Below are 22,178 nucleotides of genomic sequence, written 5' to 3'. Positions count from 1 at the left end.
AGATTGAGTCCACCTAGATATCACTTTCATGCATGGAATACATTTGGGGTCCTACAGATCATCAAGATAGTAATAGCCCTTAGACTTATATACCGCTTCACAATGCTTTACAGCCCTCTCTAAGCGGTTTACAGAGTCAGCCTCTTTGCCCCCAACAGTCTGGGTCCTCATTTGACCCACCTCGGAAGGAGGGAAGGCTGAGTCAACCTTGAGCCAATGAGATTCGAACTGCCAAATTAGAGGCAGCCGGCAGTCAGCAGAAGGAGCCTGCAGTACTGCACTCTTACCACTGCACCACCATGGAGGAAGGGAGGGAGGAAGGGAGGGAGGGAGGGAGGGAGGGAGGGAGGGAGGGAGGAAGAAAGGAAGGAGGAAGGAAGGAAACACAGAGGGAGGGAGGGAGGAAGGAAAGAAAGAAACAGAGGGAGGGAGGGAGGGAGGGAGGGAGGAAGAAAGGAAGGAAGGAAGGAAGGAAGGAAGGAAGGAAGGAAGGAAGGAAGGAAAAATATTGATGGAAGGAAGGAAACATGAAAGGAGAAAGAAAGGAAAGAGGGAAGGAAGGAAGGAAACATGGAGGGAGGGAGGGAAGAAGAAGGAAGGAAGGAAGGAAGGAAGGAAGGAAGGAAGGAAGGAAGGAAGGAAGGAAGGAAGGAAGGAAGGAAAAATATTGATGGAAGGAAGGAAACATGAAAGGAGAAAGAAAGGAAAGAGGGAAGGAAGGAAGGAAACATGGAGGGAGGGAAGAAGAAGGAAGGAAGGAAGGAAGGAAGGAAGGAAGGAAGGAAGGAAGGAAGGAAGGAAGGAAGGAAGGAAAAGATATGGATGGAAGGAAGGAAACATGAAAGGAGAGAAGAAGGAAGGAAGGAAGGAAGGAAGGAAGGAAGGAAGGAAGGAAGGAAAAGATATGGATGGAAGCAAGGAAACATGAAAGGAGAGAAGAAGGAAAGAAGGAAGGAAACATGGAGGGAGGGAGAAAAATATGGATGGAAGGAAGGACACATGAAAGGAGGAAGGAAGGAAACATGGAGGGAGGGAGGGAAGAAGAAGGAAGGAAGGAAAATATAGGATGGAAGGAAGGAAACATGAAAGGAGGGAGGAAGGAAAGAAGGAAGAAAGAAAACATGGAGGGAGGGAGGAAAATATGGATTGAAGGAAGGACACGTGAAAGAAGAAAGGAAGAAAAGAAGGAAGGAAGGAAAGAAGGAAGGAAACATGGAGGGATGGAGGGAGGGAGGAAAAATATGTATGGAAAGGAGGGGAGGGAGGAAGGAAGGAAGGAATAGCCCTTAGACATATATGCTTAGACAGCTCTCTCTAAGCGGTTTTCAGAGTCGGCCTCTTGACCCCAACAATCTGGGTCCTCATTTTATCGACCTCGGAAGGAGGGAAGGCTGAGTCAACCTTGCTGGTAATCCTCGACCACAATTGAGCCTGAAATTTCTGTTTCTAAGTGAGACAATTGTTAGGTGTCGCTTTGAAACAAGAAAGGTGGCAAACAAATTTCACCGTTTCATACTAAATAAATAAATTTTCTCCCTTTTTATGACCTTTCTGGCCATAATTGTTAACTGAATCACTGCGGTTCTTAATAACATGGTCGTTAAGCGAATCTGGCTTCTCCAATGACTTTGCTGGTCAGAAGGTCGCAAAAGGGGGTTGCACAATCCCAGGACACGGCAACGGTCATAAATACGAAGCGGTTTCCAAGCTCCGTGACAACGGAGCTGGAGTGGCATGGTGGCCTATAGGTAGAGATCTCGCCTCACAAAGAGGAGGCTCTGAGTTCCAATCCTGGGTAGAGGCAGATATTTTTCTCTCTGGGCAACAATGAGAATCTATCTGCTGAACAAAACTCCTTATTGTAGATAGGAAAGGCATCCAGCCAGTAAATATTCTGCTGCATTCAGTTGCCCAGACTCCACCTCGCAAGGGATTATGGGGTTGTTAAAAGTGGATGATGGTGATGATCATGGAGATGCTGAAAAGGTTGTAACGATGAAAAAACGGTCATAAGTCGCATTTTCAAGTGCCGTTGTAAAGTTCAGTCTCTAAACCAACTGCTGAATGCAAAGAACTGCTTGTAGGTTCTCTTGGCTAAGCTTATTTCATTTCCCATCTATGGGATTCTGACTTTATAAATCTGTCTTTGAATGACACCTCCATCTTGAATCTCACCTGCTTTCTCCTTCCTTCTGAAATATGGTAAGCATCTCTTAATTTTGTTCCAGAAGACAGAAAACTTTTTGTGGGCATGCTCAACAAACAACAGTCAGAAGATGACGTCCGTCGGTTATTTGAAGCATTCGGGAACATTGAGGAATGCACAATACTTCGAGGACCGGATGGCAACAGCAAAGGTAAAATAGGTGACCATAACTGATTAGCCAAGAGAGGGAAGATCTTCCACCTAAGGAGATCTGGATGGTCAGATCTTCAAGGTCCTTCAGGAGATCTGGAAGGTCAGATCTTCAAGGTCCTTCAAGCAACCTGGACAGTCAGATCTTCAAGCTCCTTCAGGAGATCTAGACAGTAAGATCTTCCAGCTCCTTCAGGAAATCTGGACGGTCAGATCTTCAAGGTCCTTCAGGAAATCTGGACAGTCAGATCCTCAAGGTCCTTCAAGAGATCTGGATGGTCAAATCTTCAAGGTCCTTCAGGAGATCTGGACTGGCAGATCTTCAAGGTCCTTCAAGAGATCTGAATGGTCAGATCTTCCAGGTCCTTCAAGAGATCTGGATGGCCAGATCTTAACCTCCTTCAGGAGATCTGGATGGTCAGATCTTCCAGCTCCTTCAGCAGATCTGGATGGTCAGATCTTCCAGCTCCTTCAGGAGATCTGGACGGTCAGATCTTCCAGCTCTTTCAGGAGATCTGGATGGTCACATCTTCCAGCTCCTTCGGGGGATCTGGGCAGCCAGGTCTTGAGAAGATTTCTCACCATCATCCAAAGAAGATGTTTTGAAGCCTTCTTGCAAGGTGGATGGCATGTGTAGTTGGGCTATCTTTCCCTTCAAAACTCTTTGGACTCCTCCTGGTGAAACTGGGATTGGATCAGCGATGGGGTCAGTAAGGAGGGTTGGTTAAGAAGGCACAATCAGAGTTTGACAACCAGGCCCCATTCGGCTGACCTCTGCCGAGAAAAATGGAGCCTGTAACCTGGTAGCATTTGAGGTGTGGGGGAGGACCAATGGTGACAAATTTCAGAACATGTTTTCAAAGTCACCTCCTCTCTACTAGAATGAGACTTCAAAACAACTTTTGGGGGACTGAAGCGAAGTTCTGAAGAGCTGGACATTTATTGTTGATATGTGTGTGACTGAGAGTGGGTTGTGTGTATGGGGGCCTCAGGTTTTTGTAAATATGGGTATGTGTGCGTCAGTGGTGGGATTCAAATTTTTTTACTACTGGTTCTGTGGGCGTGGCTTGGTGGGTGTGGTGTGGCTTGGTGAGTGTGGCTTGGTGGGCGTGGCAGGGGAAGGTTACTGCAAAATCCCCATTCCCTCCCGATCAGCTGCGACTCCATTCCCTCCCGATCAAAATTCTGCTACTGGTTTTCCAGAAGATACATAGATAGATAGATAGATAGATAGATAGATAGATAGATAGATAGATAGATAGATAGATAGATAGATAGATAGATAGATAGATAGATAGATAGATAGATAATGGATGGATAGATAGATAGATAGATGATGGATGGATGGATAGATAGATAGATAGATAGATAGATAGATAGATAGATAGATAGATAGATGATAGATAGATAGATAGTTAGAGAGAGAGAGATGAGAGATTTGTGAGAGAGAGATGAGAGGGATAGATGATAGGTGATAGATTAGATAGGTAGGTAGGTAAGTAGGTAGGGAGGGAGGGAGAGAGAGAGAGAGAAATGAGAGATTGATGAGAGATGAGAGAGGTAGATGAAAGGTGAGAGAGAGATGATAGAGATAGATAGATAGATGATAGATAGATAGATAGATAGATAGATAGATAGATAGATGATAGATAGATAGATAGATAGATGAGAGAGAGAGATGAGAGATTGATGGGAGAGAGATGAGAGAGATAGATGATAGATGGGAGAGAGAGAGAGAGAGAGAGAGATGAGAGATTGATGAGATTGATGAGAGATGAGAGAGATAGATGATAGGTGAGAGGTGAGAGAGAGATGATAGATAGATAGATAGATAGATAGATAGATAGATAGATAGATAGATAGATAGATAGATAGATAGATAGATAGGTGAGAGAGAGAGAGATGAGAGATTGATGGGAGAGAGATGAGAGAGATAGATGATAGATGGGAGAGAGAGAGAGAGAGAGAGAGAGAGAGAGAGAGAATGATAGATGAGAGAGATGAGAGATATATAGATAGAGAGAGATGACAGACAGACAGACTATGTAGCACACAATCAAAATAGAACATGAAACTGCACAAATTGACAAATCCAAGGAGCAAAGAAATAGAAGAGAAGATTTGTAGTTCAGGGTTGGACTGGGGGGGTCCTTGGTGCTCTCTGAGCTTGGTGTGTTTTTTGCAAACATTTCATGAACAACATTTCATGCTAGAAAAATTGGGGTTTGCAGTCACACTTGTACTGTATGATGTAGGTTTTTCTTCAGAGGCTGTTGGGGTTTTGGGGTTTACTTAAAATGTTTTGGAGAGCTTTAGTGGGTTTGTGTGTTACACTGATGCCACGTGGTTGCAACAGCACAAGCAATAAATAATACACTGATGGGAAAGCTGTATATATAAACTGAGAGCAAACTCCACTCCCTTCTTGCACTGATGATGTCACCTAGTTGGGTTATAAAACATCTGCAAGAAAAGGATGCTCAGACAGCACCAAGGACCCAAGAATTATCATCCTCCTCCTCTCCTCAGCAAATCCCACTCCCTTTTAGCCATGATGGTGTTGCCTAGTTGAGTCAAAAAACATCTATAAGAAAATAACCAATGTCAGAGAGCACCAAGGACTCCACAAATGACACTATTCAAGAGAGAAACTCTAGAACAGGTCAGTTCTCATCCAATCAACCAATGGAACAGAAGTTGCCTTCAGACGTTGTAGGAGCTTCATCACTGGAGGCTTTCAAGAAGAGACTGGACTGCCCTCTGTCAGAAAGGGTGTAGGGTCTCCTGCTTGGGCAGAGGTTAGACTAGATGACCTACAAGGTCAGATACAGATTAACAGAGTTGGAAGGGACCTTGTAGGTCATCTAGTCCAACCCTCCACCCAAGCAGGAAACCCTACACCATTTCTGGCAGAGGGCAGTCCAGTCTCTTCTTGAAAGCCTCCAGTGATGAAACTCCCACAACTTCCGAAGGCAACTTCTGTCCCATGGGTTGATTGTTCTCACTGTCAGAAAATTCCTCCATATACCTACGTTGAATCTCCCCTTGATCAGTTTCCATCCATTGTTCCTTGGCTGGCCTTCAGGTGCTTTGGATGACAGGTTGACCCCCTCCTCCCTGTGGCAGCCCCTCAAATTTTAGAAGACTGCTATCATGCCTCCCCTGGTCCTTCTCTTCACTAGACGAGCCATGCCCAGTTCCTGCAACTGTTCTTCATATGTTTTAGCCTCCAGTCCCCTAATCATCCTGGTTGCTCTTCTCTGCACTCATTCTAGAGTCTCAATATATTTATTATAGTGTGGTGACCAAAACTGGATGCAGTACTCTCAGTGTGGTCTTACTAAGGCTTTATAGAATGGTATTAGTACCTCCCTTGATCTTGATTGTATCTCTCTGTTAATGAAATTTAGGATTGCATTGGCTTTTTTGACTGCTGCCACACACGGCTGGCTCATATTTAGCTGGTTGTCCAATAAGACTCCAAGATCCCTCTCACAGTTACTGCTATTAAGCCTGGTTTCACCCAGTTTATATGTCTCCTTTGGGTTTTTCTTGTCTATGTACTTTTCTCTACGTTGAATTTCATTTTGTTAGATAGGACCCAGTGTTCAAGTCTGTCAAGATCCATCTGGATCTTGAGCCTATCTTCTAGAGTGTTAACTATTCCTGCCACCTTCGTATCATCTGCAAAATTGGTAAATTCCCCTTCTATTCCATCATCTAAGTTGTTGATGAAGATGTTGAAGAGGACTGGGCCTAAAATGGAACCTTGTGGTACCCCACTGCTTACTTCTCTCCCTGTAGACTTAGACCCATTAAGGACTCCTTGTTGAGTAGAGTTTGTCAGCCAGTTGTGAATCCATCTACTGGTGATGCTATCTATCCCACTTTTTTCTAGCTTACGAAGCAGTAGGTTGTAGCCTACTTTGTCGAATGCCTTGCTGAAGCCTAAGTATATTATGTCCTCAGTATTTCGCTGGTCTACTAATATAGTCACTATGTTGAAGAATGAAATAAGATTGGTTTGGGACCCATGATGACTGCTAGTTATTACTTTAGTTGTTTCTATTCGTTGGCAGATCTGTTTTTTTTAAAAAAATATCTTTTCCAGTATCTTCCCAGGTATTGATGTTAGGCTGATTGGTCTGTAGTTTCCTGGGTCTGGTTTTTTTCCCCATTTTTGAAGATGGGAACCACATCAGCTCTTTTCCAGTCCTCTAGTAGTTCTCCGGTGCTCCAGGACTTTTGAAAGATGTGGTACAATGGTTCTGAGATGACCTCTGCCAGCTCCTTTAGAACTCTGGGATGTAATCCGTCAGGTGGTTTGTATTCATCAGACAGGTATTCTCCAAAGCACCTGAAGGAGGACTAGAAACAATGGGTGGAAACTAATCAAGGAGAGAAGCAACCTGGAACTAAGGAGAAATTTCCTGACAGTGAGAACAATTAATCAGTGGAACAACTTGCCTCCAGAAGTTGTAAATGCTCCAACACTGGAAGTTTTTAAGAAGAGATTGGATAACCATTCGTCTGAAATGGTGTAGGATTTCCTGCCTAAGCAGAGGGTTGGACTAGATGACCTCTAAGGTCCCATCCAACTCTGTTAGTCTATTCAATGTATCAGCCACAATGTTTCCTCATGATCTCCATTCTGCCCTTCCGAATGAAGGAAGGCACCGTAGAATTTTGACCCTTTTTCACAGTGCTTAGATGCAAATTGGAAAGGGTTGGCACATATTCATTTCTCACCGGGGAGAATTCCCTAAGCCAACATGATATCAAGCAACACGGTTTTTGAAACACTCTCTGCAATCAATAAAAATGTGATGCAAAAATAAGTGCATATATTAGATAAGTGAACCTGTTAAAAGGCACACACATTTCTGTGAAAATTTTGCACATAGTGTAGGGTCTCCTGCTTGGGTTTGGGTTTGGACTAGATGACCTCCAAGGTCCCTTCCAACTCTGTTAATCTGAGATCTATAATCTGAAATGGAGGACAAGGGAGTAACTCTGATGCCTACTGGTGAAGTAGGGCTGGCTGCGGGGGGGGGGTGTCGTGAGCCCTTTTCCTCCCTGGAAGGAGGGGGCCCATGGGGACATGCCAGGATGGGAAGTGCAGGTGCCGTTTTCTTTCAGAGACTCATTCATGACTCACCTTTTTTCTCATTTATTTTTTTCTGCTAGCACAGTGGCAGGGAGTGCCTTAGGTTAGCCAAGGAGGAGAAATAATGATTTCCAACACTCCCTGCGAGCTTCCCACAAACATTTTTTTATTTGCAAACCACCCAAAGTTGTTTAGATATCAAAATGGGCAGTGTATAAATTTGATGGGAAGGAAGGAAGGAAGGAAGGAAGGAAGGAAGGAAGGAAGGAAGGAAGGAAGGAAAAGAAAGAAAGAAAGAGGAAGGGAGGGAGGGAGGGAAGAAAAAGGAAGGAAGGAAAAAGGAAGGAAGGAAGGAAGGAAGGAAGGAAGGAAGGAAGAAAGAAAGAAAGAAAGAAAGAAAGAAAGAAAGAAAGAAAGAAAGAAAGAAAGAAAGAAATGTCAATGGGGAAGCCAGCAGGAAATCGGAAGTCATTCCAGCGCCTATTGTTCTGGCTTGTTTGTTTTGTTTTGTTTACTTCACCCCTGGCAAAAAAAAACCCCATTGACTTTGTTTCTCTGTTTAGGTAATAAAATATCCCTGAAATGGTTGACCCAGTATGAATTAACAACATATATGTATTTGCAGAATGCTATAGAAAAGGGACCTGTGGCAGCCTGGGTGCTCTCTGAATTGTTGGTTTTCTTGCAGACGTCTCATTACCCAAATAGCTAACATCATCAGTGCTAGTAAGGAGTGGGGTTCGCTCTCAGTTGACATCCCGGTGGCTTGCCCTGTGAGCATTGGTGGGGGCGGTTTGAAAGATTCCTAGTTTGGGTAATGAAACATCTGCAAGAATCAAGCAAGCTCAGGTAGCACCAAGGACCCGTCATTTCAACCTTGAGCTACAAATATTCTTCGTTAAAGGAATGTTTGAACTTAAGGGAGGTGAAAATGAGAAACCGAAACTGCCTGATTTGTTAATCCCCTGTGACAAGTTGCTCTAGAGCAGGGGTGTCCAAACTTGAGAACTTTAAGACTTGTGGACTTCAACTCCCAGAATTCCCCAGCCAGCCATGCTGGCTGGGGAATTCTGGGAATTGAAGTCCACAAGTCTTAAAGTTCTCAAGTTTGGACACCCCTGCTCTAGAGCGAAAGGCAGAGAAACAAAATCAGGTCAAATGGAAAAGTCACCCTACTTGACCCTTATTCTTAGAATGTGTCCCTTCCTCTTGTCTTCCCAGGGTGTGCTTTTGTGAAGTACTCCTCGCACGCAGAAGCCCAGGCGGCCATCAATGCTTTACACGGAAGCCAGACAATGCCGGTGAGTACTTACTTATGGCTTGGTCATTCGGGTACAGAAAAGAGGCGTTGACTGTCAGGCCCCCCAAGAAGCGAGAACAATACATCGAGTGTGACTTCGGCGTCGTTTCCCGGTGGCTGTTCGGCTTTAGACAGAATCTTCCAAACTAAGTCAACTATCTGCACAACTACAGGTTTTCCTACAACCACAACAGATTCTGACGACTGATAAAGTGGAACCACCAACTGCTTGTGCCTGACCAATTATCTAGATGAATGCCAGGATTTTTGACCAGGTCCTGAAATGTATTCTCCAAGGCACCTGAGGGCGTAACAAGAAGCAATGGGTGGGAACTGATCAAGGAGAGAAGCAACTTAGAACTGAGGAGAAATTTCCTGACAGTTAGAACAATTAATCAGTGGAACAGCTTGCCTCCAGAAGTTGTGAATGCTCCAACACTGGAAGTTTTGAAGATGTTGGATCAACATTTGTTTGAAGTGGTGTAGTTTCCTGCTTAAGCAGGGGGTTGGGCTAGAAGACCTTCAGGATGCCTTCCAACTCTTGTTATTCTAGTCTAATCTAGTCCAGTCTAGTCTAGAAATGTGGCTTGGTCAAATATAGACGAAATGCCAGATGTTGCCTTTAAGCTTACACTTTTATTCAGCTGAATAAAGATAGGGCCTTTTTACAGAAAGAATAACAGGAAATGCTTGTTTTTATACTTGTTTATTACAATTAATCATTTGGAACCATTTTTCCTTCAAAAGTTGTGGGGGCTCCCACACTGGAGATTTTTAAGAAGAGATTGGACATCCACATGTCTGAAATGGGACAGGGGGTTGGACTAGAAGACCTCCAAGGTGCCTTCCAACTGTATTATTCTGTGTTCTATAAGTTCTAATACCTAGTCCTCTTTTAAAGGCCACCAAGATGTCCCTCTGACCTACAAATTATGGGAAACACCGAATTGTGGGGATTGCTTCAGTCCTGTCCAATTACACAGATGTTCATTCTACCGGGATGAGCCAAATCTCTTGGTCTTCTCACTTCCGGATCCACTTTTGTCCTTCTGTTGTGCCAGGGATTAAGTTGTCCCTTCGTTGGGTCCATTCACCACTCTTCTGCCAAGGTTTCCTTCTGCATCCATCAAAATTCTGGTCAGGAGAGAGGCAGACATTTGCTTCTTGTAACACAACTCCTGTCCCCCTACTCCAGCTGTCAGAACTATGGTTGCTTTGTGGTTTCTATTCACACAACATATGGCACCGAAGTGTTACCAAAAAGGCCATTTTATCTAATTAAGATGCCTTCTCCCCTTCATAAAGATCAGTTGGTCACATAACTTGTGGCCCATCTTAACAGGTATGCAAGATGGATCACATCCTTGAGATGCTTAACCTAGTTAAGTACAACCCTAGTCAGTGCCCAAGTGAGGTTAGTGTACAACAGTCTTTATCTGATCGACAATTCAAATTTAGGGAGCCTTCTTGCCTTGAAATCCTCTCTTTTAACCAAAGGCACTTCCAATAAAAGGTTTTCCCCCACTTTAAATGACAGTGAAATAGATGTATTTTTTAGCTTCTCAAAAGTCTGGGAGAAGATCTGGAAGATCAAAACTCAAGTCTTATGGGATCCAGAGTAAACCGAGAGATTCTTTTCCATTTTCTCCCATTTCCATGCCTATCTGTGACCAGGAACCTCCTGGAGGTAACCAGCATGGAGATGGCACCCAAGGCCAGATGGTACAGACTACAGAAGAATGTCCTAGTCTTTCCAGGAAGGATGAGAGTTGGAGGACATGTTAAATGTGCTTAATTAGAGATGTCTGCTTTAAAATTTCTCAAATCTAGCATTACGTTAAATGCTTTGAAGGTCCCAATGACATTTCATAGGACTAAGTTCCATAAACAAACTATTTAGAGAAGGATCCTTCCTTTCCCTTTCTCTTTCCTCTTCTCTCCCTCTTTCCTTCTATCCTTTTCTGCTTTCCTTTTCCCCTTCCTTCCTTCTTTCCTCTGCTTTTTATTCCATAACCTTATTCCTTTCACTTTTTCTTTCCTTTTCCTTTTCTCCTTCTTGCTCTCGTTTTCCTTTCATCTTTTTCTGCTTTCCTTTTCCCCTTCCTTCCTTCCTCTGCTTTTTGTTCCATAACCTTATTCCTTTCACTTTTTCTTTCTCTTTTCTTTTCTCCTTTTCTCTCTCTCCTTTTCCTTTCAGCCTTTTCCATTTCCCTTTCTCCTTCTCCCTCCCCTTCCTCCCTCCTTCCTTCCTCCCTTACTTCCACCCTCCCTCTCTCCCTATTTTTTGACCCTCCACTCAGCAGCTCTTTCTCCATTCCTGTTGTCCAAAAGACTAATTATCCTGTATCATCCAAGGCATTATTTTTAACTCCTCTCCTCTGTGCCGTGGGGTTGCGTGGGGGGTGTATTTGCTAATCCTCAGCGCAACTTCCTCTCTTCTTCCTCTCCCCTCTCCTTATTGTTCCATAAATGAACTAATAAATCAGGTTTTCCTCGGGCCCCAGAATAGAAAAGTCAGCAGGCCAAGCGTTTGACAAGGCGTATGAATCATCCCCAGCTTCAGAGATGGCCTTTGGGGGGCATAGAGACCTCACTGGAACTATTTGCTCTCTCTAGTCACATCCCAGGAATCGTGCAGGCATCTGGTAGGACAGCTAAGAGGCCCATGGGGACATCCAAGGAGTTTTGTTCTCCCCTTCTCTCCCTCTCCAACCCCCCCTCCTCTCTCTTATTTCACACCTCTCCCGGCCTCCTCCTCCTCCTTTCTGGTTTTCTTCCATGTCCTCGGACATTGCAAAATCTATTTTCCTCCAAATGGGATAAGTGGAAGATCGCCAGCAACAGATCTCACAGCTTCGGCCAAGATAAAAGGAGCCACTCCTGAATAACAAGAGTTGGAAGGGACCTCGGAGGTCTTCTAGTCCAACTCTCTGCTCAGGCAGGAGACCCTATACCATTTCAAACAAACGGCTATCCAATCACTTCTTGAAGACCTACATTGTTGAAGCACCCACAACCTCTGGAGGAAAGTCATTCCGCTGGTTAATTAACAGAATGACAGAATAGCAGAGTTGGAAGGTACTTTGGAGGTCTTCTAGTCCAACCCACTACTCAAGCAGGAGACCCTGTACCATTTCGGATAAATGGTCCTGACTCTTCTTAAAAACCTCCAGTGATGGAGGACCCACAGCTTCTTGATCGATCGATCGATCAATCAATCAATCGATCGGAATAGAGCAGGGGTGAAATTCAGCAGGTTCTGACAGGTTCTGGAGAACTGGTAGCGGAAATTTTGAGTAGTTCGGAGAACCGTCAAATGCCACCTCTGGCTGGCCACGGGGGGTGGGGGGGATGGAAATTTTCCAGTATCCTTCCCTTGCCATGCCCACCGAGCCACGCCCAGAGAACTGGTAATAAAAAAATTGAATTTCATCATTGGAATAGAGCTACCGTAGAAGGGACCTTGGAGGTCTTCTAGTCCAGCCCCCCACTCAAGCAGGAGAACGTATACCACTTCAGACAAATAGCTCTCCCTGCTCATGCAGGAGACTCTATACCATTTCAGACAAATGACTGTCCAGTCTCTTCTTTAAAACCTCCAGTGAGCACCCACAACTTCTGGTGGCAAGCTGTTCCACTGGTTAACTGACCTCACTGTCAGGAAGTTTCTCCTCAATTCCAGGTTGCTTCTCTCCTTGATTAGTTTCACTGGAACAACTAACACTGGAACGTTGCTATCAAGGAAAGATAGAAAGAAGAAGGAAAAGAACTCTGAATTGGAAATACCCCAGAGAGAAAAATAGAGCCGAGAAGGTGGCGAGGGAGCTAGGATGAAATGCATGGAAGCAAGATTTGCATAAACATTGAAAGGAGGGAGGGAGAGAGAGGGAGACGATAGACAGACAAGCAGAAAGGTAGAAAGGCAGAGGAAGATTTGGAAATTATTCCTGTGACTTAAATAGATATTTATGGCCCACAAAACATTTACCCCATTTTTCCGCTAGTCCTCGTTCTGTTTGATGGATGAGCATTTCTTTTTGATCCTTCTTTCAACAGAAAAAATGGAAGTTGGTGAAATGCTCCTAAGGGGGGGGGAGGTTAGGGCGGCCGTTATTTCACAGAGCCAGTTTGGGCTACTGGTTAAAGCTCCATGGCTAGAAAACGGAAGATGGTGAATCTGAGTCCTCGCTTCGGCATAAAAGCTGTATGAGTGACTTTGGGCCAATCACCAAGAGACTGTGAGTTTGAGTCCCGGTTTAGGCATTGAGAGCGGCCTGGTTTGAGATGATCACCAGGAGGCTGTGAGTTCTAGTCTTGCTTTAAGCAAGAAAGTAGCTGGATGGGCCTATGAGATAAATTTTAGATGATAGATAGATAATAGATAGATGATGGATGGATAGATAGATAGATAGATAGATAGATAGATAGATAGATAGATAGATAGATAGATGATAGATAGCGACGGTCGTAGGGAGGGGCGGGCGCGAGGACACTAGAAGAACGTATAGTCGGTTGGGAGACCGGGGCCGCTGGACACGCCCGGTCGCTTGTACCAACCCCCGCAGTCTAGGTGGACAGGATCGGCAGAGCCTGGGCCTTAGGCTGATGTTGTGTAATGTGAGGTCCGTGGTTAACAAGGCCCCCCTCATCAGTGACTTGATCACAGAGGGGGAGCCGGACCTCGCAGGAATAACGGAAACCTGGAGGGGGGGTTGCCCCTCGGGGAAATGTGCCCTCCAGGTTACCGTGTATTCCACCAGCCACGGGCCCAGGGTAGGGGCGGTGGGGTAGCGATAATTATCCAGGAAGATTTGGCACCGAGAGAATTCACTGTGTCGCATATATCTGGGTGTGAGTCTCTAGGCATGAAATGGGGCCCTGGGAGACAGTTGGGCCTGTTGATAGTATACCTGGCTCCCCGCCATACATCAACGGCCCTGCCCAGACTCCTCGAGCGGATCGCGGAGATGGCGGTTGAAACCCACAAGCTATTAGTGATGGGGGATTTCAATCTGCCGTCGACGGGAGAAGCATCCGAGGTAGCCCGGGAATTCATGGCTTCCATGACAGCCATGGATCTGACTCAAGTAGTTCGGGACCCCACACACGAGAGAGGCCACACACTGGATTTTGTGTTTGTCTCCGACCAGTGGACGAGTGATCTGGGAAGAGGGGATTTAGTCATCACGCCCCTGTCATGCTCAGATCACTCACTTCTCCAGCTGGACTTCCCTGGCGCTACTCCCCGCCGCGGGGAGGCGGAACCAGATTGTCCCAGATGGTTCCGCCCCAGGCATCTGATGGAACCAGATAGGTTCCAGGCGGAGCTTGGGCCACCTCCTGCAGATCTGTCCCACTCCCAGGCAGAGGACCTGGTAGCCGCGTGGAACAATGTGGCCACCGGTGCCTTGGACTGGGTTGCGCCTTTGCGGCCTCTCCGATGGCAACGATCGACCCGGGCCCCCTGGTTTAACGGGGAGCTAAGGGCGATGAAACGCCATAGGAGACGCCTAGAGAGCAAGTGGAGATCCTCCCGCTCCGAATCCGACCGAACACAGGTAAGAGCCTACTTAAGGACCTACCTTGTGGCAATAAGGGTGGCCAAACGTCGGTATTGTGCCACCCTTATAGCGTCCGCAGAGAACCGCCCTGCCACCCTGTTTCGGGTGACCCGCTCCCTTCTGTCACAGGGGCAGCGGGATCCCCCATTGCAGGGCAGGGCAGAGGAATTTGGGGAATACCTGCAGGATAAAATTGATCAGATCCGGAGGGGATGGACCCACTCCAGTGCTCCAGGGGGGGCGTCCGAGGCTAGTCTTGAGAGACCATGCTGGGAGGAGTTTGACCCTGTTGTCACCGAAGATTTGGACAGGTTGCGTGGGCGACTGCGAGCCACCACATGTTTATTGGACCCATGTCCCTCCTGGTTGGTACTGGCTTCCTGGGAGGGTTCACGAGGCTGGCTACTGGGACTGGTGAACGCTTCGCTGAGTGAGGGCCTTTTACCAGCCGCCTTGAAAGAGGCGGTGGTGAGACCCCTGCTCAAGAAGCCTTCTCTGGACCCAAAGGAGCTAGCAAATTATCGTCCTGTCTCCAACCTTCCTTTTTTAGCGAAGGTTGTTGAGAGTATGGTGGCTCAGCAGTTCCCGCGTCACCTGGAGGAAGCTGATTATCTAGACCCGCGCCAGTCCGGCTTCCGACCCGGTCACAGCACGGAGACGGCCTTGGTCGCGTTGGTGGATGATCTCTGGAGGGCAAAGGATGGGGGTTGCTCCTCCATCCTTGTCCTATTAGACCTCTCGGCGGCTTTCGATACCATCGACCATGGTATCCTATTGCGCCGTCTGGAGGGGTTGGGGGTCGGAGGCACCGTGTTACGGTGGTTCCGCTCCTACCTCTCTGGCCGGACGCAATGTGTGTTGGCAGGGGAGCAGAGGTCGACCCCGAGGCCCCTTACTTGTGGGGTCCCACAGGGGTCGATCCTCTCGCCTCTCCTGTTCAACACATATATGAAGCCGCTGGGCGAGATCATCCGTGGTTTCGGGGTGGGATACCATCTGTACGCTGATGACACTCAGCTGTATATTTCCACCCCAAACCACCCCAACGAGGCCGTCGAAGTGATGTCCCGGTGTCTGGAAGCCGTACGGGTCTGGATGGGTGACAACAGGCTCAAGCTCAAGACAGAGTGGCTGTGGCTTCCACTTGCCCGGTTCAACCAGTATATTCCATCGCTGGCCATCGGGGATGAGCAATTAGCCCCGGTGGAACGGGCGCGCAATTTGGGCGTCCTCCTAGATGCCCGGCTGGCTATGGAAGATCATGTGGCAGCCGTGGTGAGGGGGGCGTTCCACCAGGTTCGCCTGGTGCGCCAATTGCAACCCCTTTTGGACTGGGAGGCCTTGCACACAGTCACTCACGCGCTGGTGACGTCTCGCCTGGACTACTGTAATGCTCTCTACATGGGACTCCCCTTGAGGTGCACCTGGAGACTGCAGTTGGTCCAGAATGCAGCCACGCGGGTAATTATGGGGAGATCGAGGTTCTCCCATATAACACCTCTCCTGCGCGAGCTGCACTGGCTTCCTGTGGGTGCGCTTCAAGGTGTTAGTCACCATCTTCAAAGCGCTCCATGGCACAGGGCCTAGTTATCTGCAGGATCGTGTCCTGCCCCATACATCCCTGCGACCCATTCGCTCACACAGAGAGGGACTCCTCCGGGTGCCGTCCTCCAGAGAGTGTCAGAGGGCGGTGCCCAGGAGTAGGGCCTTCTCTGTGGTGGGCCCTACCCTTTGGAATGACCTCCCCCCAGACATTAGGACAACAACTGACCTCCGCTCCTTCCGTATGAAACTGAAGACCCACCTGTTCCGACTAGCCGGCCTGGCATAAATCTACAGCTTCTCCACCTCTTGGGCATTTTTAACTGTTAATTTTAGTTTTTTAAATTTTTACTGTTATTGGGGTTTTAACTTTTTCTAAGCACTGTAATTTATTTATTTATTTTTACCTCCGTTATATGATACTGTTTTGATTGTTGCTTTTGTACGTCGCCCCGAGTCCCTGTGGGGAGAGGGGGCGACTAACAAGTCCAAATAGATAGATAGATAGATAGATAGATAGATAGATAGATAGATAGATAGATAGATGAGAGGTGATAGGTGATAATAGATAGATAGATAGATAGATAGATAGATAGATAGATAGATAGATAGAGTTGATAGGTGATGATAGATAGATAGATAGATAGATAGATAGACAGATAGATGATAGATAGATAGATAGATAGATAGATAGATAGATAGATAGATAGATAGATAGATAGATAGAGGAGAGGTGATAGGTGATAATAGATAGATAGATAGATGGATGGATGGATGGATGGATGGATGGATAGATAGATAGATAGATAGATAGATAGATAGATAGATAGATAGATAGATAGATAGATAGATAGATAGATAGATAGAGGAGAGGTGTTAGGTGATAATAGATAGATAGATAGATAGATAGATAGATAGATAGATAGATAGATAGATGATAGATAGATAGATAGATAGATAGATAGATAGATAGATAGATAGATAGATAGATAGATAGAGGAGAGGTGATAGGTGATAATAGATGATAGATAGATAGATAGATAGATAGATAGATAGATAGATAGATAGATAGATAGATGATAGATAGATAGATAGATGATAGATAGATAGATAGATAGATAGATAGATAGATAGATAGATAGATAGATAGATAGATAGATAGATAGATAGATGAGAGGTGATAGGTGATAATAGATAGATAGATAGATAGATAGATAGATGGATGGATGGATGGATGGATGGATGGATGGATGGATGGATGGATAGATAGATAGATGATAGATGATGGATGGACGGACAGATAGATAGCTAGATGAGAGAGAGGTGAGAGGTGATAGACAGATAGATAGAAAGACAGACAGACAATTATAGACAGGTACATAGATAGACGAGAGAGAGATGATAAATGAGAGAGAGTGAAAGAGAGATGAAAGATGAGAGAAATGATAGATATAATCAGAGAACGAGAGGGGGGGAGAGATAAACAGACAGATGGACCTAGATTAATGTCCTCTCAAAACCTGCAGCTTTAACATTATTTCAGTTTCTTGAGCCGAGAACTGCACGGTAACAGCTGGGATGGGCAAAAGCTGGTGAATAATTATGCACGGATCCTCATCCATTCATCCTGGAAGGGAGGATTAGATCATTTCCTCTTGGAATTTGCAACAATCAGCTTCTTCAAACATACTTAGGGCTAGAAAAACAATAGACAACCCTGTAGTTGTGATCGGAAATGGAAGCTGGAGTTTTGAGTTGAAGAGCTCAAGATGGAAATTGGTCAGGCAGAGTGAAGAGAGAGGTCCAGGATAGAGCCCTGCTTTGATGTTTCATTATTTTGGGGTGTCCTGAATCCCACATTGGGCATTCAAGCTACTAAGAGGCTGCCCAAGGGATTCCCGCTATCTGCACTTAGAGGAGCACTGATGATGTTACCTAGTTTGGGTCATTAAATGTCTGCAAGAAAACAACCACTCTCAGTCCCCCAAGATCCCTTCATTTCAATCCTGAGTTACAAATATTCTCCTTTATTAATAGAATACTGGAATAAGAGAGTTGGAAGGGACCTTGGAGGTCTTGTAGTCCAACCCCCTGCTCAAGCCATCCAGGTCATGGTTGTCCCAAAGGTGTTTTTTCCCCCCAAGAGGCACTTTCTGGTTTTTCTTGGAAGACGTTTCGCTTCTCCTCCACAAAGCTTCTTCAGCTCTGACTGAAGGGTGGAGGATGGAAGGGTTTAACAAAGTTCCAGGTCGCCTCAACGACTCTCTAAAAGGATGCAAAGGACCAGCTGTCTGCAAGGAATATAAATCCTTCCATTCTTCAAAATTCAGTCAGAGCTGAAGAAGCTTCTTTGATGAGAAGCAAAATGTCTTAAAAAAACCCAAGGAAGTCCAGTTGCCTTTAGCAAAAGGTACTTTTGGAACCTATATCATCTTAGACAAATAATTATCCAGTCTCTTCTTCAAGACTGCCAATGATGGAGCACATACAACTTCTGGTGGCAAGCCGTTCCACTGGTTAATTGTTCTCACTGTCAGGAAATTTCTCCTTAGTTTGAGGTTGCTTCCCTCCTTGATTAGTTTCAATCCGTTGCTCCTTCTCCTTTGGAGAATAGATTGACCCCGCCTCTCATCTTTGTGGCAGCCCTCAAATACTGGAAAGCTGCTATCATGTCACCCTTAGTCCTTCTTTTCACTATATTCAATTCTTGCAACCATTCTACATATGTGTTAGCCTCCAGTCCTCTAATCATCCATGCTGCTCTCCTCTGCGCTCTTTCCAGAGTCTCAACATTTTTTTGTGACCAAAACTGGATGCAATATTCCAAGTGTGGCCATACTTTCTAAAATGGTACTAATACCTCAAGTGATCTTGATTCTAGTTGAGTCATGAAACAACCTATGTGGGATCTTCAAAAAAAAAACCACCAAGCTCAGAGTGCACCAAAGACCCCTTGTTTCAAGCCTGAACGAAAAATATTCTCCTTCATTAACAGAATAACAGAGTTGGAAGGGACCTTGGAGGTCTTCTAGTCCAACCCCCTGCTCAAGCAGGAAACCTTCTACCATTTCAGACAAGTGGTTGTCCAAACTCTTTTTTAAAAGCTCCCAGAGTCTCAACATTTTATTTCCCGGCAACCAAAACTGGGTGCAATATTCCAAGCACGGTCTTCTAAGGCATTATAAAGTGGTATACAGTATATACAGATGAACAGAGTTGGAATGGACCTTGTAAGTTATCTAGTCCAACCCTACACTGTTTCTGGCAGTCCAGTCTCTTCTTGAAAGCTTTCAGGGATGAAGCTCCCAAAACTTCCGAAGGCAACTTCTGTTCCATGGGTTGATTGTTCTCCCTGTCAGAAAATTTCTCCTTATTTCCAGATTGACTCTCTCCTTGGTCCCTTTTCCTCCATTCTTCCTTGTCTGGTCTTTGGGTGCCTTGGACAATAGCTTGACCCCCTCCTCTCTATGGCAGCCCCTCAAGTATTGGAACACAGCTATCCTGTCTTCCCTGGTCCTTCTCTTCACTAGACTAGCCACGCCAAGTTCCTGCAACCGTTCATTGTATGTTTTAGCCTCCAGTCCCCTCATCATCCTCGTTGCTCTTCTCTGCCCTCTTTCCAGAGTTTCAATAACATTTTAAATATATATTGTGGCAACCAAAACTGGATGCAATATTCCAAGCGTGGTCTTACCAAGGCACTATAAAGTGGTATATATGCAGATAAACAGAGTTGGAAGGGACCTTGTGGGTCATCTAGTCCAACACACACAAACCCGCCCAAGTAGGAGACCCTACACCATTTCTGACAGATGTCAGTCCAGTCTCTTCTTGAAAGCTTCCAGGGATGAAGCTCCCAAAACTTCTGAAGGCAACTTCCATGGGTTGATTGTTCCCACTGTCAGGAAATTCATCCTTATTTCCAGGTTGAATCTCTGCTTGATCAGTTTCCATCCATTGTTCCTTGTCTGGCCTTCAGGTGCTTCGGAAAATAGATTGACCCCTTTGTCTCCGGGGCAGCCCCTCAAATACTGGAAGGCTACTCTCCTGTCTCCCCTGGTCCTTCTCTTCCCTAGACTAGCTATGCCCAGTTCCTGCAACCGTTCATCGTACATTTTGGTCTTTACTTTGTGCAATCCTGATTATTAGTGAGAACAGTTTCCAACAGAAAGATATTAGGGAGAACATAATGGGCATTCCCACCAAGATCTGATTTCTTCAAACGAAGGGCTAATACTTTGCAGGATTTAGCATCACTAGAAAAAGATTTTCAAAAAATTAAGCATCTGGCAGGCCTTTTCAGAAGCTGGGAAAGGGCCCGAACATCTGCTCATTATAGTTTGCAAAATTAATTCCGCCAGTCCTGGGTGGATCTGTTCTCTCCCCTCCCTCCCACTACCCAGGTGTGTTGATCTGCAAAGTCCCAGCACGCCTAGCTTTCGGAGAATTCTTGTCCCACCACATCTGGACCACAAGCAGGTTGGGGACAGCTGTTTCATTGTAGGCATACACCTGGTTACCGTTTGTCAAACACGGCGAGACCTGAAGGGGCGTTGTGTGGTCCCCGACCCATCTGCAGCCCACCAGGCAGGGGAAGCGCCGGATGTAGAGCGTGTGTAATCTCTGCCTTCCGTGTGTTTGGAAAACACAGACACACACAATGCTGAACAAGTGAAATGGGAGCGGTGCTCCCTCACCTGGCTCAGATCTCCCCCCCCCCCCTGCAGTGACTTTTCAGCTAAAGCAGCTTCCTTGGACAGCACTGCCAAAGCCTTTAACCCAGCTCCTGTGCATCCCCAGCATTCAGAATGACAGCTAGTAGAGTTGGAAGGGGCCTTGGAGGTCTTCTAGTCCAACCCCTTGCTCAAGCAGGAGACCCTATACAGAATGACAGAGTGGGAAGGGGCCTTGGAGGTCTTCTTTTCCAACCCCTTGCTCAAGCAGGAGGCCCTAAACCAGTCATGGTGAACCTTTTTGTTGCCGCGTGCCAAAAGCACGCTTGCACACTCGCACCCCAAATGCAACATACGCATGTGACACCCACGCATGAGCTCCACATCTCCCCCACACTTCCCCCACCTCCCCACGGATGTGTCCCCCCCCCACCCTTTTTGGGCCTAGTAGTAGGCCTAGCTCCCTGTATGCGTGCATGCGACTTCCCCCACCACCACATGCGCGCATCTCCCGCATGAGCCCCATGGCCCCCACATGCACAGCAGAGACCCAAAGACCAGCTGGCTCATGGGTGGTAGAGCTGAGCTGGGACCATGGCTCAAATGTCCGTAGAGAGGTCTCTGTGTGCCACCTGTGCCAGGTGTACCATGGGTTTGCTGTCGTGGCCCTTTAACATTCCAGACAAATGGTTGTCCAATCTCCTCCTAAAAGTGTCCAATGTTGGAACACCCTCAACTTCTGGTGGCAAGCTGTTCCACTGGTTAATTGTCCTCACTGTCAGGAAATTCCTCTTTGGTTCTAGGTTGCTTCCCTCTTTGCATCGTTTGTTCTCTGTTTATATACAACTGGCTTGTTCTGTGTTGGGGGTTTATTGGTTGTTCACAAGGGCAAGTTTTTTATATATAAAAGAGGAAGAAAATCTCTTTTCTAGCACTGAAGATGTTACCTGGCTCGATAATAAACATAAGAAAACCAACAAGCTCAGAGAGTTCTTTACCTTCCTCTTCTTCCTCCTCCCTGAAAACCTCCTCCCTTCTAACACTGATGGTGTTACCTTGTTTGGTGATGAAACATCTGCAAGAAAACAGCCAAACTCGGAGAGCCTTTTAGCACTAACTATGCTACCTAGTTGGGTCATGAAACATCCGCAAGAAAACCACCAAGCTCAGAGAGCACCAAAGACCCCATGGTCCTCCTCCTCTTCCTCCTCCTCCTGACTATAAACCCCACTCCCTTCTAGTACTGATGATGTTACCTAGCTGGGTAATGAAGCGTCTGCTAGAAAAAGACCAAGCGCAGAGAGCACCAAGGGCCTCACAGTCCTTCATTTCCTCCTCCAGGCAACCCCATTCCCTTCTAACACTGATAATGTTACTTTGTTTGGTGATGAAACATCTGCAAGAAAACAGCCAAGCTCAGAGAGCAACAAAGCAACCTGGGCTGTAAAGATTTCTCAAGGTCTATAGACTGGGCTCCAAGATCACCGCAAATGTGGACGGCAGGCAATAAATTAAAAGACGCTGGCTCCTGGGGAGGAAAGCGATGGCAAATCTAGACAGCATCCTAAAAAGCAGAGACATCACCCTGCCAACAAAAGTGTGTATAGTCAAGGTGATGGTTTTCCCAGTTGCAATGGAT

At 46.0% G+C, this 22,178-nt stretch overlaps 1 protein-coding gene across 3 annotated transcripts in view; it reads left to right on the top strand.

Moving 5' to 3' along the window:
• CELF4 (CUGBP Elav-like family member 4) overlaps positions 1-22,178 on the top strand; it is a gene marked incomplete at its 5' end in the record, with an annotated part of 811,277 nt that overhangs the window by 681,513 nt on the left and 107,586 nt on the right. For 2 of the 3 annotated variants that reach the window (XM_081940921.1, XM_081940920.1), the window contains 2 exons: positions 2,232-2,357; positions 8,685-8,764. In XM_081940921.1, coding sequence (XP_081797047.1) covers positions 2,232-2,357; positions 8,685-8,764 — 206 coding nt within the window. Of the gene's footprint in view, positions 1-2,228; positions 2,358-8,684; positions 8,765-22,178 lie in introns of all 3 variants that reach the window. The other variant, XM_081940919.1, reaches the window with a different exon arrangement.

The sequence above is a fragment of the Natrix helvetica genome (assembly GCF_964273705.1).
Source record: "Natrix helvetica genome assembly, chromosome: 2".
Classification (NCBI taxonomy): domain Eukaryota; kingdom Metazoa; phylum Chordata; class Lepidosauria; order Squamata; family Natricidae; genus Natrix; species Natrix helvetica.
Note: the sequence above shows the minus strand (reverse complement) of the source record. Positions and strands in the feature narration are given on the sequence as shown.